General features: G+C 41.4%; 1 protein-coding gene across 1 annotated transcript; it reads left to right on the forward strand.

The window, feature by feature from the left end:
• The first annotated feature begins 5,367 nt into the window (after positions 1-5,367).
• On the forward strand, positions 5,368-13,690 carry SLC46A1 (solute carrier family 46 member 1). The gene is made up of 5 exons (XM_053457086.1): positions 5,368-5,754; positions 8,694-9,546; positions 10,110-10,193; positions 11,362-11,518; positions 12,461-13,690. Exons 1-5 carry the CDS (start codon positions 5,497-5,499, stop codon positions 12,516-12,518), a joined length of 1,410 nt encoding a protein of 469 aa, XP_053313061.1. The 5' UTR covers positions 5,368-5,496; the 3' UTR covers positions 12,519-13,690.
• The last annotated feature ends 1,745 nt before the right edge of the window (positions 13,691-15,435 follow it).

Here is a 15,435-nt window from a genome sequence, read left to right on the forward strand (position 1 = left end):
ACACAGCTCAGTCATCAGCTCCTTTACCAGCAACACCCGACCTTCTGTTCTGCCTGTTACAGTGTTTCTGGGCTTGCTCTTTATTTGCCTCTTGCTCAGCCTACTGCAAGTAGTTAACTCTACTTGGCAACTTATCAGTCAGGCTGAAATGGAGCGGTCAACCTGCCTATGGTTCCTAAGCCGCCTCCATACTTGTCCAGGTATGGACCTAAAAACTGCACTGTGCAGAGAAGAGGAGTAAAATGATCTTGTTTTGGCAGAAATGTAAGCTGAATCCATTCCCAGGCTTCCACTGTGGTCAAAATATGGAATTACAACTGGAATAAAAAGATACATAATAGTAGCCCATATTCTTTAAGCCAGAGCAGACCATTGCTGCTGATTTTTACTAATAGTAATAGTAATAAGTATAACTTGTTACGCCAGGGCTCGACCAACTATATGTTTAAAGGAAATTTTCATATTTGTTTTATTACTAGTATCAGATTAAAATAGGCTTTCAAAATACTGTTAATAGTTCTAAGCTTTGCAAAATGTAATATTTTGGGTATCTGCATACTAGGCATTTGTATGTGAACTAGGGAAATATATAAACAATATCACGGTTCATTGTTAATCACGCAATCAGACTAAATCTCACTAAAGAATTTCTATAAGCACTGCCACAAAACATCAGCTCAGTGTGGTGATTGTGGAGAAAAAGTCACCTGAAATATCACATGGCTGACAACAATGGCTGCCTCCAGGTCTGCAAATAAAGGAAGTTTACTGGAACTAAAGCAGATAAAACCAGGTTTTTGTCAATACTAACCCATCATACTGTATATAAACTGAAAAAAAGTCCAGTCTCCCCTTTAACCTAGGAGGCTGTATTATTAAGCAGAGGCCTACATGGGAGATATACCTCAAACGGTGTGATGGGTCAGCACTGTGGTCAGCATTTTGGCACGAAAGTTCCATGTATATAAGAGACCTGCATGTGCATATCTGATTTAATAAATATATATTTTAATTGTGCACTGTAAAGCTTTTATTTTTTAATTATTCCACATTTATAAACCAACATCATTAGAATGTTCCAAAGGACAGAACATTTAGGAGTGGCAGATGCATTTGCAAACTATGCAAAAAAGTATTTCCCAATATTTTGTTGGCATGAATATAACAGACCTGGCGTCTGTGACATCAAATAAGTCTGCTTTTTCTTCTTTTGTTTATATTTTATCTTAGGACAAACAAAAGTAGCTAAAAGGGTGCAATCGGGCACGAGCGCTGGTCTGGGTGGCAGGCGGGTGCGGGGCCTGAGCGGGGCCGGTTGGGGAGATCACTCTTGCACCTGCCTCTGTGCGCTTGTGCCCTCCCTACATGCTTATACACTATACGCTGTTTTAGGGGCTCCGCTGGGAATCACATTGGCCAGTGGTCCAATGCATTAAGATGGCACTGTTGCCGTGCCAGTGCTAGAGCTGACTCGTTGGTGAGTATATCATGTGCAAGGAGATCTATCTATTCATATCTCTGATCATATCTCTGATCATATATCCTGCACAAAAATAGCTGTGGGCAGGCAAAGGTGTAAACACATACGGGGGGATTCTGCAGATGCAAGGGGGTGGGGGACATTTAAATTTAAACCCTTTAAACTCAGTAAATTCAGTCTTACTCTACATGTGATTAAACCTTTCCCCAGCTGTAATACACAATAATCCTTCCGAAATCTCAGTAAGCACGGTGTTGTTGGAAGTAGGCTTTTCTTCTGTTAATTATATGCATTTGATGATTTGGTGAAAATGTTAAAGTGACTTAGTGTGTGCGTTCTGTATTATGTAAGATATAGCGGTCATTTATATTCTGATATTTTAAAAGCTGCAAGACTACATCATGCAACAGTAAGACAGCTGAAACGGCTATAGACTGATTATAACTTCATTCCGGTAACAAATAATCAAAGTCAGATTAGTGGGCTTTATCTCAATTATCAATATAATAAATGGAAGGCAAAAGGGAATTTTAAAGGAGATACATTAGAATTTGAATAGGAAACATTTGCTTTATTGACAACCAATTGGTTGATGCCAGAGGAGGCCCCTGCAGACGACCAATAGGCTCACTCGCACTGCCTTTTTAACTCCTGATGGCAAACCTACGGATTTCTGCTCCCTTTAACCCCTGCGATGGTGCGTAGGTAATTGGTTGATGCCAGAGGAGGCCCCTGCTTGTGACCAATAGAATCGCTCGTACAGACTTTTAAAATTCTGGTGCCGCAACTTGGCCGGGAGAGACCACTGGTCTCCCCGCTCCAACAGTTAAAAGTCTGTACGAACGATCAATAAGTCACCCACGGCGCGGAAGTCTAGTATTCACCTCTACTACTACCATTTTGTATTCGTTTTCACATATTTTACTGAAGTAATTTGCAAGAAGAAAAAAATTAACATTTTCACAAATTTCACATCTTAAAATCTCACATTTAAATTTTTTTTTATATCATAAGTAAGTATATATAAGATAAAGGATCAGTAAACCAGTATATATCAGTACGGAGAATCAATACAGAGTATTATATCACAGTGTATTATAAGACTATTTCCAGAATATTCAATTTCGAGTGTAGCTATATTATTATTACATTAGCTCCATATTCTTGTGATAATCTAATATTAGTAACATTTTGTGGCATATAGAAGGATTCACCATTTTACGGCTATCGCCAATTTCATCGTGGATATGTGTATTGTTAACTTCTTCTCGGGGGAGAAGATATGCTCCGCAAAAAGAGTCTACCACTGATAGGAGGCTGTTCTATTTATTAACCACCCTCTATGTAAAGTAAGACCTCCCTACAGTACATCTAAACCTTTGACCCTCTAGTTTTAGATTATGACCTCTTCTACTAACATTTCTCCTCGTTGGAGGCTATGGAAGTAGGAACTGTCAGGAAAGTTGTGGTTTGTACTAGACTTGTGCATTCATATTCGGGAGAACATGAAAACGAACACGAATGGTGCACTTTTGTTGTTCAAACTGAATACCGAATAAAGTAATATGGCGGCAGGTAAACGCACACGAAGACGAAGAAGCACAACACAAAGAATCTTTGTGTTCATCTTCGTTAATATCTCCTACCTAATCTCCCTGGTCCCTTCCCCCCATACAAGTCACTGAGCTCCCCTGGCATCAACCAATTGGCCTCCGAGGAACAGGGATTTTAGTCCCCCTGGCAATGCGCAGGGTAAGGTACACCTAGGAGCAACTTGGCCTGGGGAGACTAATGGCTTCCGCGTCATGAGTTAAAGGTCCGTAAGAGGCATGTATTGGTCGCCACCAGGGGGCTCGTCTGGCATCAACCAATGAAAAGCAGCTGACCCATAGAGTCGCTGTTACAGACTTTTAAAATCCTGGCGCCAAAGCTGCTGCGTATTATTACCGCATTAACCCCGTATTAACCCCTGCAAAGAAAACTGCAAAAAACGAACGTGAGGGGCATCATAGAGTAGTGGCCTAACAGGCATTTCCCTGGCGTACCCAAAAGCCAGTCCAGACCCGGTCCTACATAATTCATTGTTCAATCAGTCAGGTGGCTTTTAATAAATCTCAGTGCTTTATATAAAAAACACTGAATATGGTTTCTACAGAACCATCTAAGCTATTCCTGGGGCGTAAACTCACTGGGGTGGGTCCAATGAGATGAAACTGCAACTCATGACAACTATCTTTTTTAAGTGAATATATCCCAAAACTGACCTTAAAACTCCTACTAAAGTGAATAAATCCCTATATGAGAGGCGAGGACATTTACGAAAAATATATGGAAATGTTTGAATTTGTGCATTGAAAGAATTAAGTCTCTAATTTGTAAACAAAGTTCTGTTGATCATTTCTAGGAGTCAAACAAACAAAAGATACAACAAATGTTACATAATTTTATAACTGAAGTCATTTATGCCAGAACATCTTATCAAAGAACAATAAATAAGAACGCGATATTCATTATTATTAACGAGAAATCAAGCATTTTAACCAACGCTTATATCTTTCAAAGTCAACAAGCACACCTTCACAGGCAGGCATTGATTTGATTGAAATATTAAATATTATCTACTTTTAACAACGCTGTTCTGAAAAGTAGCACGTTAAGAATCGTACGGGGTAATAAAATTGTTCAGTTGGCAACATATTAAGTTGTCGGCAAAAAGGGCCTAAAACTAGCTGGTGACTGATAACAAAATCTTGGTAATAAGTCATCGCTTCATATGACCCGGGTGACCACTGCTGGGGCTACCAAAATGGGAATGTGGAAAGTGAATTCAAAGATACAGATTTAAAGATGATTATAAACGAGTCCCAATTACTGCATTCCAACCGGGTATAATTAAATTAAAAATATGTTTTTTTTCCCTCCATGTTACTTGGGCTCATGGGCCGGCCGCAGGCTTGTACCAGGCTGGTGAGAGGGCAGTAGCCCCAGAGAACAAGGTAGTGTCTTTATGTGCAATGACTGACAGTAACTGTAGGTCAGTTTAGAAGTGACCAAGTTTGTTTTTCCTCCCCTGTGTTGTATGGTAATAGTTTGCTGGGGCCCATATTATATTTGTGCCATTTGTACTGAAATGAATGGTATGGTCTTGACCAGGAGTAACGTGCCGCTTGGGGACAGTCCTGTCCAACTTCACAAGAGATTGGCACATGGCTGGCTGCACATGTCCAGTGTCGATTTTACACTGAAGCACGGTATATACACGTGCAGTGGCCGGGCCCTGGATCAGGCATGATATAATGCAATGGTGATGGTTAATGTGAGTGGGGTGCGAAACCATGATGGAAGAGGCTGCAATAAACTGTTTTTTTTTGTTATTTTATGCAATATTTTGTGATGAGTTGAGTGCAGGGAAAGCATAAGAGCTGCAGCGCCGTGATCATCACGCTTGGCATCAAGCCCTGTCTAAAATGATGAATATTTCCCATTATATGAGTACATAGGGAGAGATTCCGGATAGGTTTGGGGCAGTTGGCACCTATGAGTGTATACACACATAATAAAATGTGGGGTTCGGGTTTTTAGGACTTATTGATTGGATTAGCATGTACTGGAAGTAATGAGGGAAAATACATGTTCTTAAACGAGATATTTTTTTGCAAATGTATCATCTCATTTGATGTACCGTATGTACGGCATATGTGTCTCGAAGTAAAGCACTCAAAGAGTTAACACAGGTTTACTGTGTTTACGGGCGTGCCGTGACTCGTTATATACCGTGCCGTCACCCTATGGTGCATCGCTTTACTGCCGCTGTAAATACTGCGGTGAGGTATCTTTGGCTCTGGTTGTATCACTCCATGTACTTCCAATACGACATGCGAGTATGTGATGGAGCGTGCGGACGGGGGGCGGGGAGGAGTTTGGGAGGCGGCTGCTCTTGCTCCCTCCCCCCGTCCCGGCTGCGGTCGCAGTGCGGAGCTGTTTTCCAGGCCTGGGCAGTAGCGTTTAGTAGCGACATGTCTGACAAAGATCTACCGGGCATTGTGTCTTCGGACACCGTATACGAGAGCCAGGAGAGGCCGAAGCTCCAGCGATGTGTGCCGGCCGGGGTGACTGTGGAGCCGGTTCTTTTCATGTCCATGTTCGCTATGGCGCTGCAGGGTCCACTCGTTACCCAGTACATATGGGAGCAGATGAGCGTTGACGTCGGCTTCAACGGCACCAAGAAACAGGGCTGTGACCCCCTTAATAACACCATCGACCCACTGCAGCAGGTGAGTCTGAGACATGAAGGCAGACAGCCGGACATCACAGCTGACAGCGGCTGAAGCCTCTAAACAGGAAACCTCATTGTGTATTGTGGGCACATCCACAAAGAGCCGGGGGTACCGGCCGGCACTGAGGGCACCGTGTACATAGAGCCCTGGGGGTACCGGCTGGCACTGAGGGCACCGTGTACATAGAGCCCTGGGGGTACTGGCAGGGCACCGACGCTGAGGGCACCATGTATGGCAAGGGCTGGCGGGGCACCAACGCTGAGGGCACCGTGTACATAGAGCTTAGGGGGGTAGCGTCGCTGAGGGCACCGTGTACATAGAGCTTCGGGGGGTACCGTCGCTGAGGGCACCGTCGCCGAGGGCACCATTTATGGCAGGGGTTGGCGGGGCACTGTCGCCAAAGGCACCGTGTATGGCAGGGGCTGCCGGGGCACTGACGCTGAGGGCACTGTGTATGGCAGCTGCTGGCAGGGCACCGTCGCCGAGGGCACCGTATATGGCAGATCCCACAGGGGTCCAGCTATTGAAAGCTACATGCAGAATAATATCCCCCAGGATTATTTATAATCTAGAAGCGAATAACACGGATGTCATATTGTGGTCTGGCATTAAACGGATTTGTTTGGAGGGTAGCTTTTTTTTTTTAATCAAAAATATCAACTTTTTTTTTTGTCTGGATATTGAATTACCGTCGTATTAAGTACCTGCGTCTGTTAAATCAACCGGTTTCATAAACATCACTACGGAATGATCAGAACAAAAGGCGATATTATGTTTAGAAGAAGTGAAAGCAGCCGGTCCGGCCGGTTTCTGGGATGCTGGCGCGTTGAGGCTGTTACGCGCTCGCGGTCTAGTGTTTTGTATGCATTTGCTTCTAAGCTAACGTCCGTCTCACAGGCGGCTGTATGTCCTTCTCTACAGAAACATTCATTTATTAAAAAGTCTAGGTTTTTGTTTTTTTTTAATGCTTTGACTCCCGCAGTCCCGGTGCTTTGAATATGTAGGTTTAGGTTTCTGGAACATGGATCGTTCCTGTGAAATGTTTAGGAATTCTTGGAGTTGGCCGGGCTCCGTGTAGACATGGAAAAAGCAGAGGCCCTCGTCATTCAAAAAGGCCATTGGCCCAAAGCCACGGGGAAGCCCGAACGCGAAGCAAGAAACGCAAAGTGTTCCGGTAGCGGATCGTCTGGGATTTGCTTTGCAGGTGTGAAGATTGAGTTTTTTTGTGTTATGGAGGAATAGATGCTCTCCATGGCCTTCAACGCTGTCCCCGAGGGCCGTATTTATGGGCTAACGACCTCTTTTGCTTTATTCCAGGGCTGTGCAACTCCAGACCTCAAGGGCCCCAAACAGGCGCAGAATTCCGTGTATCCTTGCGCGGAAACAAGTATTCTGGTTTAGAATTGGGATGCCTGTTTGCGGCACCTGAGGACTGGAGTGAAGCCCCCCACGCTGTCGTAACGTCTATCCGCAAATCCAGCGCCTAAAATAAGAGGGGTAGTACAAGTATTATTAAACTCATCCACATCTACCAGACAAGCCAGGAGGCTTGTTTTTTTCCCCCCCGGAAATCCCATGGTCGCCTTTTGCCTCTATCCACTTTATACATGGATCATTGTTGACCTTATTTGCATGCACCTACCCAGAATCCTTTGTGGTTGTGGCAGCACCATGGGATTTCTGGGGAACAAAACAGCCTTCTGGCTTGTCTGGAGTCTTCAGATGAGTGTTTAATAATACTTCTACTACCCTTTAATTTTAGGTGGAAGGGTTTACCCACCATAACTTATGTTACTAAAATACGGGATGACCGGTCCCGTCCCGTGGGGACCGAGACGTATTTGCCTGGCCTGAACTTCTGAATGTACAGCGTTTGTGTAAAGACGTTTGTGTTTGCAGGTAATACGTTTATGGGGAATGGATGTGAGCTCATTCTTCTCTGACACCTTAATGAGTCATGAAATTGCTGTTATAAACCGGAGGTGTTTTTAAGCAACACAAATTAGTCCGTGGCTCTGCTTGTTCATCGGCCTCTCCACCAATTGGAAATGCTTTATATAATAAAATTTGGAGCGAGGGGGTGGAAAGTGTTTGTTTTCTTTGCATTTTCTTTGTTGGGAAAGTAGTGACTAGCAGAGAAGGGGAAAAAGGAAATTCATACCCCCCCTGTTGCTGGATAACAGCCTTTTATCATTAAGTGAAAGCTTGAAATTATTACAAAGTGCTAATTACAGATGAAAATCACTTATTCTCTAGGATTTCAAAGTGTTGCCTTAATGTGAGATGTTTGCCAGAAATTGTGTAGATTGTTTTCGATGCCCCCACACGGATTGTATGTTTTCTAGACATAGGGTTTGCTTTTTGTTGTATGGTCCACTATTTACCCCACATTCATTTTATAGCACCAGCAGATTCTGTAGCCCTGCGAATTATATATTTTATATGTAAATATTTTATATAGTACTGAAGAAGGGAGTAATTGAGAAAAATGCAGTTTTATTTCTTCCACAGGATTGTTGGAGTTTAATAAAACCGGGAGGGCTGGGGGTAGAGAAGGGTTTTTAGATTCTTCTTAAAAACAAACACTCTCAATCCATTTTTATATATATATTATATTTCTTTTTAAACATTCTTCACTAGAGATTTGCTTAGGCTCTTTGTTGCTAGATAGTAAACTCAATGATGTCATGATGATGCGTTACTGGAGTATGTAAGTGTGTGTGTATATATGTATATTTAAGCTGCTTCTTTTAGGGCATAGCCGTTGTGAAGGGGTTAAAACCAATGCCACTTTCTTTTTTTTACTTAAAAAAAAAAAAAAGATAAATTTAGGTTTACAAATATATTCTAATGTGAATAATCAGTAATGCAGCTTTTAGCTGATCAGGAGATTATTGCACTTCCTAGTCGTGACATGTTTTCTTTCTTCATCGTAGGAAGTGGAGACACTGACTTCTCACTGGAGTCTTTACATTAACTTGGGTGGCTTTCTGGTTGGGCTCTTCTCGGTGATGCTGCTTGGCCCTTGGAGTGACAGTGTGGGACGTCGCCCAGTCCTTATCCTTCCGGCTATCGGCCTGGCCCTGCAAGCTGCTGTCTACCTTGTGGTCATGTATCAGAAACTGCATGTTGGCTACTTCTTGCTTGGACGCATCATTAGTGGCATTACTGGCGACTTCAACATGATCCTCGCTGGCTGCTTTGCCTATATTTCAGATGTCAGTGACCGCCAGTCACGCACCTTCCGTGTGGCTATCCTGGAGGCATGTCTGGGCATTGCTGGGATGGTGGCTAGTATCATTGGGGGCCACTGGCGGAAGGCCCAAGGTTACATTAATCCATTCTGGCTTGTGTTTGCTGTCTATCTGTTCACAGCACTTTATGTGTATTTCTGCATCTGGGAGTCAGTTAAGGAAAGGAAGCCATCTAGACTTTTTTCTCCCCAGCACTACCGATCAGTGTTTCGACTCTTCACGGTGGCTGGTGAAAACAAGCAACGTTGCAAGTTATGTCTGTACTCGCTGGCTCTCTTGCTGGTAGTCACTGTGCATATGGGTGCCAAGGATCTTTTTGTGATCTATGAACTTAGTTCTCCCCTGTGCTGGGACTCTGACCTGATAGGCTACGGCTCTGCAGCGGAACACCTCACCTATCTCAGCAGCCTGGCCGGGCTGCGTCTCTTCCAGTTGTGTCTGGCAGATAGCTGGGTGGCAGAGATGGGCTTCCTGTCCAATATTTCAGGCCTAGTTGTTTTTTCACTGGCCTCAACCACTCAAGTGATGTTTACGGGTAATATTTAAAGTTCTGTTTGTTCGTTCATATTTTTTTTCTTTTCTGATGAAATGAAGTGATGTGCTTCCATACCTTTTACATAAACATGGTTACAAAGGACATGTACCAGAACAACTACTGTAGGTAATAATAGCAGTAAACCTACAATTTGGATCTCCTGTCTCAGAAATATAAGGGGATGGATTAAGGCATTCAGTGGCAGAAGCGAGATCCGTGGGGATGAATGGGGCAGGTGGTGTCCAAAATGGGCACAAATGACACCACGCTAACGTATGTAGGCACCCTTCTCAAAGAACGGTGTAAGGACGTAGTGACCAGGCCAACTACGTTTCCATGGCTTGAAATTGACTGAAAACTGATCATGCTTTTAGGTGGGCTGACTGCCTTCAGAGGAAATAATCTCCCCATTTGTAAAAGCAAACTAGATCAATTAGGACTAGTAGATCTGTCCAGACTGTTTGTGGAGGGTTTTAAATTACCGCCTAAAAAAAAAAATCTGCATTAAATAAGAAATGGACAGAAATGTTATCTCATGGTTATATTTGTTTAATTTATTTCAGGATATGGTTTAAGATTTTTTGCGATGGCCACAACTCCAGTAATCCGGTCCAAACTGTCTAAACTGGTGGATGAGGGAGAGCAAGGTAAGAGGCTGCTTGGCAAGAGACATTGGGGGGTAGACTTTCTATTAATCATTATTCTAAATTTCTGGTTTTAGGGATTATAAGGTTAGCAACTGTATACTTCTTAAACTTGTACCCCCTCAGTCACTATGAAGAGTAACTAGCCTCCCCCCCTAGCTTTTAGGAAAACATACCTTCAACGTGGTCCTTATCATGCTATGGGCATGCACTAAATGTATGGTTTACCGGAGATTTATGGATTCAGCTCTGTGACACTATATATTAAAATGGGCTGATCCCAGTGCCCCTCTGCTGCAAGAAGATCTTGTATAGTACATAATCAAATCAGTGAGATTTCTTTACAATACCCTTACTGAATTAAATGGGTAGAGCTCATCCGTTCTTGCTGGAGAAATTTGCCCAAGCTGTTGAGAGGGAAAATATTGGTGGCTGCCATGGACAGATTGTTCACTGCCTGCAGAAAGACACATGCTTGGAAAATAGGCACGTAAAATCTAAATAGATCACTATAAAGCAATAAAAAAATAAAAAAAAAAGCAAAAATACATAAAAATCCTAAAACCAATCTTTTTACCTAATTTTACCTAAAAAAAAAACAAAAAAAAAAAAAAAAAAAAACTTATGACAGACTATTTTGTTACACACACACACACACTCTACCAGGTTTCATAAGGCTAGTCAAATATGACCTATGGGCCTTTGGTCTTTTCTGATAAGGTGGAATACATCTGTATAATCTTCATTGTGCAAATTGTGTTACTGTACCTTGGAAAATGGAAAGTGTTAGTGTATAAATAATACAATACAGGCAAGTCAGGTAACAAATGAATAAAGGAGATTTTCATACCCGATTGTACTGAAAAGCTTACAAGATTATTATGGTTCACTTATTTTAATAAGCGGTGATATGATCAGACTGGGCCACAAAGTGACTCAAGATAAATGTATTGACATAGTCTGGCAAGATAAGATTTACAAACTTAGCCATATACAGTTTTATTCCAGGAATTAATTGCTAATCAGTGTAGATGTTTGTGCAAACAGAGCTTTATTAAATGTAACAGATGTATAAAAATCTGTATTGGGTCATTTAAAGTATTGATAAACTGGTAAATTCTGTATACAATGCATTCTGATTTCCCTTTACTTTTTTGTTTTTGCTCATCAGGTACTTTATTTTCATCTGTGGCATGCGTGGAAGGTCTGTCATTTTTGTTGGCCACAGGTGTGTTTAACTCCCTATATCCAGCCACGCTGCACTTTATGAAAGGCTTCCCTTTCCTGTTTGGAGCTCTCGTTCTCCTGATCCCAGCTGGAATCATTGGGTAAGTAGCTCATATCTGTCTCATGTTTTTAGTATGCGTTAATATTTTATGATGCCCGTCTTAATACAAGAGTGTGTGAGTCCAAGGCTTCAGATAATGGTTTTTGGCCTTCATACAGTAGTCGGTTATTTTTAACTGATTAGTCCTGATATCTTTGCAGTTTTAAAGGTGGGTTTTCACTTATTTTGCTGAATTTAATACCTTTTATAATCATATACAGCATTAGAAACATCTATCCCAGTGTTGATGACAACTAAAACCCATCCCAGACACAGATTTTTGCTGCGTTCACGCACCTGATATACTGTAGCCAAGGCGATTCAAAAGGCTTAAATGTTGCTTTGATTACACAAAGGAAATAAAATAAGCTCAAATATTTTACTTGCCATTAGAAAGTGTTACTATCACTTTGTCCAAGTAGAAGTACACTACTCTGACCAGAGGTTAAAGAGGAACAAAATGGTCTTTAGGAATACTAGTTAGCAAAAACAACAATGCCCAATATGTATTCAGCAACATCTCCTGAGTACAGTGATACCATCCATAGGTTTGAGTTTTCTAAAAGGCCATGTTTGAGAGGGTGTGCATTTTTTTTAGGGGGGGGTTTGGCATTTGGGTAGTCTGTGCCCCTGTCCTTTTTTGGGACATCTTTGAACCCGGGCAATTCGATTTACCCCATCAAATAATAAAACATGTTACCACCTTTTTTATTGTCCACATTGTGATTAGTAAGCTGGTAAGTAAGATCTTAGATCGCCATCTAAACTCATGTTGTCAGCGGGATGTTTTTCCCTGGCGTGCTTGGAACGTTAATGGTCAACGGATTAAACCTAACTGAGCAGCAGAACTCAATGTTTAATACACAACTTTATTGAAGATATTTACGCTTTTATTGCTGTGCTTCTGTTTACAAAATGAAATAATGTTGTCTCCTTCTTTTAGGCTAATTGAAGTTTTTGAGAAAAGGCCTACATACAGCCAGTTTTCAGAGATTTCATGAAAACACTGGGGGGTCACAGCTTACAGTATGTACATAGTAAACCTTGGTGTATGAAATTCTGTGCTTGTGCACTTTAATGAAGTTAAACCAGATATCAATACACTCTAAGCACTTCCAAATGGACTCTGCCAGAGGTTAGTGAAACTCGAATGATGTGAACCCCATTGTACCGCAAGACGCCAAGCAAAATTTAGCATTGTTGAGATGAAGTCCTTGAGTCCTTTATTTTGCCCTTACAAGGGAAGTTTTTAGGCTGATCCTCTGGCCAACTTTACACGCATGGACAAGCTATCTGAGAAATGAAGAGTACAATAATACTCTGCTGTTTAATTTCTGCAAGGGGTTTTCATCTGAAGAATCGTCTGAGATCGTTAAAGGTTACAGAACTGCACATCTTTTCCCATGTTGGGGCAATAAAAGGCATCGACTTTAATAACTACAAGGTATCTGCAACGGTCTTCAATCCCGCGTTCACAACGACCCTGTGAGGACATTTAACATACAGAATCAAGGACTTGATTTTTCATTTGGACCCTCTAACTGCCTATGAAAACTATAGTTAATCTATAGTTTTACCTACTTTAACATTTATAATATAGGGTATTGTCCCTAAAACCTTATTAAAGCCTTTACATTTTTTAAATTGGTTATGCTGAAACAACATATCCGAGCAGAAAACTTTAAATATTGTGTGAATATTGCAGAGCCAGTTTATATAATATGAATGTGAGCCCACTTAATTCCGTTATATATTAGCACGGTGGATTTTGGATTAACAGGTTCCAAACACTGAGTACCAGGGTACAAACGTGCACACTAGGTATTACCTCTGGCTCACTTAGCCCTCTAATTACAACCTACGGTAATTGTACTGTATGAAAGATGTGTTGCTGGCAACATCTTATTAACAGTGTCATTCCAAGCTACCCACGTAGCTTCTTCAGCATTAAGCTATTTTTCTTTCATTTGCTAAAAAAAACTAATGCTTAGTGTGCCTTCTCCTCTTTAGCAAAACATTCTTGTAGATTGCTTATGTGATGCTTAGTGCTGTACGCTACAGTGAATACATTCTAGTGTCTGCCTATTTTTTAATGTCGTTTTGCTGAAAACCAAAAACACTCCAATAGATAGCAGCACTTGGCTCTACATTACCCTATTTTTTTTTTTATTTTATTTTTTTTTTTTAATCCTGCCCTCATTCATTTTTGCACTTAGCAAGCATGGCCCACTGTTTCACATTCCTGTGCACATTCAGTGCTAGAGGGATGAACTTCCATTTACTGCCCACCCTTCTGGAACTGAGAATTTAAAGCCCCCCAAAATGGCCAGTTTACAAAGAATGCCTGGGCTTCTACAAGTATTGTCTCCGTTTTGGATGGCTCCTGCACTGGTTTGGCATTTTTACAACCTTTAGAGGACGGGGTTGCGAACAGAGATGTATGGTTTTTATAGTCCACTCAATGTGAAATAAGCATTGCATCTTATGTATTTATACATGGAATTTATTTTTAACGTTAACACCCAAGGAGTAGCCATCCGGAAAATCTGAACAAATGCGGCGTTAGTTTGGTTTTGTGCAAGACACACGTTGTTGTGCATTGTTTCTTGTTCAAAATAAAGTGCATTTCTCAGTGTTTTGGGGCTTTATTTTTATTATGCTATGGACTTTAATGGGTTGTTTTAAATCACAAAATCACGCTAGAAAAAATGCTGGAAAATTAGCCATTCGAAATAAAAATCTTAAACTTGCCCCATCCCCCCCCCCCCCCCCCCCCGGTTTATCTGAGATCTTTTTAATTTATTTTATACGTATACACAAATCCTTATTGAACCGCCATATATTTACAAACAGCAGGTGGGGATAAGCACTCTCTGCTCTTGTTAGTTTAGCAGTGGTTTCCTTCCATCACTTTATCCACTTTTATAAGTAATTTTGTTGTCACTTAAGCACAGATAAGCAAACCGGACAAATATACGGTACGTCTACAGCTGCCTTTACATTCACTTACTGCTGCTGAATATAAATGCTGATGTAGATGTTGCTGCTGAAAAGAACTAGACTCTGCGTTAACAAGTATGTATAAATAGAACCTCATGTGATGATCTGTGAGATGCTTTCTTAAAGGGACAGCATCCTGTCTTACTGTAACCACTCTCATGAGTATTAACCGTTTGCTTACCAAACCATTCCATAAAATAGCTCTGTCATCGATTCTAAGTAGCGGTATCCCCAGGAACCAAAGAAGCAGGCTTTCAAAAAGCAGTAGCTAGATGAGTAACAGAGGAGCACATGTCATCCTCCCACTTTCTAATGTATGTTTCCCTCCTTTCTTTGCAACCATTTATTCCCTCTCTCACTTGAGAACTTTTGTTTTAGAACTCCAAACCTTTTCACTTACTTAACTACTTATCTGATCGCTCCCTGAACTATCAGTCACAGCATTTGACATAAATAACAAATCATTAATTTGAACTACAGAAGAGTCAGTTTCAGGTAACCAACAGTCAGCAACTTAAATGGAAACTCCCACCATGGATTCTTGTAGTGTGTTTATAAGACATAACGTATATAAGTCATGCATGCTAAATTATTTAAAAAAAAAAAAAAATCTTCAGAAACAGTGATGTATAACATTTTGTTTCACACGCATACAGTTACCTCACAGGAATCTTGGGGCACTGGAGCAAAAAGGGCCTCTCTTTTCCTGCACTCAGCTATTTTTTTGCACGTCATTACAGATACAACCTGATTAATGTAAAATAACCTCCTTACCTTTCCTGCAGCTTTTGGTCTGCCGCTGTTTCGTCGTGTGAAGTAATGTAATGTGACCCCACTGAGTTCCTGTCTCCCTGTGCCAGTTCAAAACTGTATAGCAAGTGCCCTTTCAACCTTGGCCTGCAGCCCCTGTAGTTCTGC

The sequence above is a fragment of the Spea bombifrons genome, chromosome 2 (assembly GCF_027358695.1).
Source record: "Spea bombifrons isolate aSpeBom1 chromosome 2, aSpeBom1.2.pri, whole genome shotgun sequence".
NCBI lineage: Eukaryota > Metazoa > Chordata > Amphibia > Anura > Pelobatidae > Spea > Spea bombifrons.

Coding starts and splice junctions, on each gene's coding strand:
- SLC46A1 (XM_053457086.1), top strand. CDS start 5,497: ATGTCTGACAAAGATCTACCGGGCATTGTGTCTTCGGACACCGTATAC. Junction 5,755..8,693: donor CCATCGACCCACTGCAGCAG/GTGAGTCTGAGA, acceptor TCTTCATCGTAG/GAAGTGGAGACACTGACTTC. Junction 9,547..10,109: donor CACTCAAGTGATGTTTACGG/GTAATATTTAAA, acceptor AATTTATTTCAG/GATATGGTTTAAGATTTTTT.